The sequence below is a fragment of the Zea mays genome, chromosome 2 (genome assembly GCF_902167145.1).
Source record: "Zea mays cultivar B73 chromosome 2, Zm-B73-REFERENCE-NAM-5.0, whole genome shotgun sequence".
Taxonomy (NCBI): Eukaryota; Viridiplantae; Streptophyta; class Magnoliopsida; order Poales; family Poaceae; genus Zea; species Zea mays.
Window position 1 is genome coordinate 190,144,689 of NC_050097.1, and position 3,938 is coordinate 190,148,626.

Genomic DNA, 3,938 nt, shown 5'->3' on the forward strand with positions numbered 1-3,938 from the left:
ATTGTGGCTTCTGCCCTCGGCCGAGCCGTCCCCTCTGCCACTGCCTGCTCATTCATCCGCCCCGTCGCTCACATATATGAATGACATAACGAACCGAGTTCGTTCCTCCGGTCACGCATATATATATAAAAAGGGTTATGTTTGTTTGTTGTCAGCTAACCCAATATCCCTTTTGCATAAATAAAGGCACAAAATCTCTTGGAATTAATTAATTCGTTCACTTGTCGCATATGCCACAATAACGAAGATGGCCTACAGCGTACACAACATATATAGTTAGTAGCCCAAAAATACTCCATAGGCGATGTGAGGCCAAGGCCATTCATCCCTCTCCTATTTTGAAGGCGGCCCTCCCGTACGTAAGCGCACACGGACACGGCCTCTGGCTCTGGCTCTGGCTCTGCACACCGCCGGCGCCCGCCCGCTATTTGTGTCCACGGCGACGATCTGCAGCGGCGATGGCTCGGCGACGGGACGACGTAGCGCTGGCCGCCATCACCTTTGCGATCGTCGCCTTGTGCGCGCGGTATGCGTCGGCAGTGGGCAGTAAGTCCTGGAGCACCAAATTGTCCATTAAATTGTCCTGAAACTCAAATCGATGTCTCTCTATCTCTGTCCCGTTTCATCTTGGCCATCATAAGATAAATCTGACCATATGCTAGCTCTCGGTTACGTTTGATTATCGTGCAGCCACACCCCAGTCATCCTTCAGCTACAGGGAGGGTGACCCGACCGGGCCTACAAAATGGGCCACATTGCAGAAGGACTGGGATGTCTGTGACAGCGGCACCGAGCAGTCCCCGATCGACGTCGCCAAGGTGGAGGTCTCTGAGGATTTAGACCCGCTGCAGCAGACCTACGAGCCTGGCGACGCCGTCATGCACAACAGACTCCACGATTTCATGGTCAGATCAGATGAGCCCCCACCCCCCCATATAATCCCGTTGTGAACATTTGTCCAATTTGTTGTCTTCTTGGGTGTAGCTGAACTGGACAGGAGGGAACGGCGGCCTGACAATCGAAGGGAAGAAGTACAAGCTGAAGCAGGTGCACTGGCACGTTCCCTCTGAGCACACCGTCAACGGCACCCGGTGAGGATTGGTTTCACTCACTGCCCCCATTACATTCATCAATCTTTCTCACCTGCTTGTTGGGGTGTGAAGCTTTGACGCGGAGATGCACATGGTCCACGAGGACTCCACCGACGCCAAGTCGAAAGCCGTCGTCGCGGTGCTGTTCAGCGCCAAAGCAGGCAAGTCCAGCAAGCTGCTCCGCGATGTACGTACGTACGTTGCCTGCAAATTAAGAAGATGACGACGATGACCTCGCTATATAGACGCTAGCTGGATGCTACTAATTAACACCACAACGCAGCTCAAGCCCTACTTCGAGAGGCTCGCTGGTAAACAGAACGGCACGGAGGAAGTGAAGGGCCCCGTCGTCGATCCGGCAGCCTGGATAGACAAGGCCTCTGGATACTACGGGTACGAGGGCTCGCTTACAACCCCACCCTGCACTCAAGGAGTGCTTTGGACTATCATGAGCAAGGTAGCAGATGCATCCAAGGAGGAGATCCACTCCATCGAGTCGGTGAAGGAGGTACGTAGCTAGCTAGGTCACCGACAGAACGCTGAGCAAAGCAGAGTGATCCTAAACCCCTTGTCGTCTCTCCTTATTGTTTATTTCTCATTTTACGTACGTCGGTGGAGGCAAATGCACGGCCGGCTCAGAAAATCAACAGCCGCGTTGTTCGCTACTACAAAGCAGCAGGAGCCACAGAAGCGCCGGCGCCGGCGCCGGCGCCAGAAGCAACCTGATCGAGGAGAACGTGAGCCTTGAAGACGTACCACGATGCTTCTTTGTTCGGCTTCCTATATATACTCGAAAGCTCGTGTGCTGAGTATTGACAGTTTCTTTGGTGAAACAGGTTAGAACAGTAGCTCACCCTCCCGAGAGTATGGGTTGAAAATCTTTGGCGAATTGATGTCTCGATGCAAATTAAACAGGCATGCCATCTTTGTGTAAACAGAAGTTTTACACACTAAGTTCCACTCCTATACTACTACCATAATTTTAGTAATGTAAATACTTGAAAGAATTGCTTAAATATAAATGTTTAAAGACATTATGAGGAATTGCCAAGTATCAAAGGCTCGATACTCCTCTCTAGATCTCATTGGACCACCTGTGTAAGGGTATCGCTTCGTTTTGGTTCGTATAAGGACCAAATGCTCTTTATGTGCTCGTTCTTTGTCTTTTCATTACAGTGAATCGTTCGGAACTGTGTACAACCTTGATTTGAGTCACTCACAAACTCTTTAAGTGATCATCACATTTCCAATTGCCATCAAAACCGCCTATATGATGTCGATCACCAAGAGTAATACATGTAAACCCTCACTTCATCTGATCAAGGCTAATGAGAATGATGGATGCACAGTAACTACTCTTAATAAGCTAATGTGGTTCCTAATTAGACCTAGATAAAAAACCCGTGGCTCGATAACACATTCACGACTCATTAGACGCTCGGCTCGACTCGACTCGTTTGAAATGAGTCACGAATTGAGCCAACATTTTAGGTCGGTTCTTAACAAGCAAAGCCCGACCTACCTCGCGAGCCTAGTCTAGCTACATAGGCACACAACCACCGGTGAAACCCTAACAAGACGGAGACAACAACAGAACATGTGAATAGCTCCAAAGTGGTAGAGTGATTGAGTCCCATACTCCCATCCCATCTGCCATCTTCCGCACCCGCCACCACCAACTCCCATTTTCCATGTCCACGCGGACCATGGCTACAGGCTCCAAGAGGTCGCGGTCTCGCTAGCCCGGCCGCCAGCAGTCCAGCCACTCCCTCCCAAGTCCCATCTGCCACCACGACTAGGGATGAAATCGGGTTCAGAAATTTTCGGTATTCCGGATACCGATTTCGAAATTTTCCGATCGGATTCACCGGTAACATTATTTTTCGAAAACAGAATCGTTTTTCGGAATTTTCTATCGGAATCGGCGTGATGTTTTACCGACCGTTTCCTTCGGTTACCGGTTTTGTCGGAAATTACCGGATTTGTGTCTCAGAATTTTTTCGGAATTTTCCAGCATGTGATTTTTTCGCATCACTTGTACGTCTCTGGATAAGGATTACTAATTTTTGTATTTTTTTGGACGCCTTAAGATTTTTTTGGGGGTAGATGGTGTTGGAAGGCAGTTGAAATTAACGATTTGGTCTCTCGAACAAATCCACCCTTTTTCTATGCACATGTTATGTATTAGTAATATATAATGATAGAGAGCCGACAGTTTGTCTTTTCCACACACTAGATTTTAGGGTTTTCATGTGAGGTTGTGAAAAAACTCTTTATGTGAGGAAAAAAATATTTCATGAGTAAGAATGCCATGTCAGCTAATTTAGTGGATATTGTGAATTGTGAACTTTGAGTCTGTGAACTTGTCATCTTTATGAACTAGTTATACTGTGAACTTGTTATATTGTGAACTTGTGATCTTTGTAAACTTTTTATATTATAAATTTGTGATCCTTGTGAACTTGTTATATTGTGAACTTGTTATATCATGAATTGTGAACTTGTGGTCTTTGTGATCTTTTGTCAACTTTGTTGTATTGTGAAGTTTGATATGTTTACCGATCGTATTTTAGATTTCGATCGTTACTGGTGTATTTTCCGCACCGAACTTTCATTTCCGATGTTTCCGAAATACCAATATCGTTTATATTTCCGGAGTTACCGTTTTCGATTTTGTTTCCGATAAAAAATATGAAAACGGTAATGGTTTTAGTGTTTACCGACCATTTCTGTCCGTTTTCATCCCTAACCACGACCATCCCCTCCCCCTTGGCTCCAATCCAATCCCCTACCACTCTACCAGCCGTCGCTGTGGAGGCCCAAGACCTGAAGGAGCATGAAGGACGT

At 47.1% G+C, this 3,938-nt stretch overlaps 1 protein-coding gene across 3 annotated transcripts; it reads left to right on the forward strand.

Annotated features, from left to right (window-relative positions):
• Nucleotides 1-302: 302 nt before the first annotated feature.
• LOC100193864 (Alpha carbonic anhydrase 4) lies at nucleotides 303-2,174 on the forward strand. Of its 3 annotated transcripts, none has more exons than XM_008669009.4 (7): nucleotides 303-546; nucleotides 691-905; nucleotides 985-1,091; nucleotides 1,164-1,278; nucleotides 1,375-1,599; nucleotides 1,710-1,843; nucleotides 1,928-2,174. In XM_008669009.4, the coding sequence occupies exons 1-6, from the start codon at nucleotides 459-461 to the stop codon at nucleotides 1,815-1,817; spliced, it is 858 nt and encodes a 285-aa protein (XP_008667231.1). In that variant the 5' UTR covers nucleotides 303-458; the 3' UTR covers nucleotides 1,818-1,843; nucleotides 1,928-2,174. The 3 variants fall into 3 exon arrangements, with proteins under 3 accessions (XP_008667231.1, XP_008667230.1, NP_001132416.1); XM_008669008.4 differs by having other exon boundaries at nucleotides 1,710-1,828; NM_001138944.1 differs by having other exon boundaries at nucleotides 403-546; nucleotides 1,710-2,122.
• Nucleotides 2,175-3,938: the final 1,764 nt, after the last annotated feature.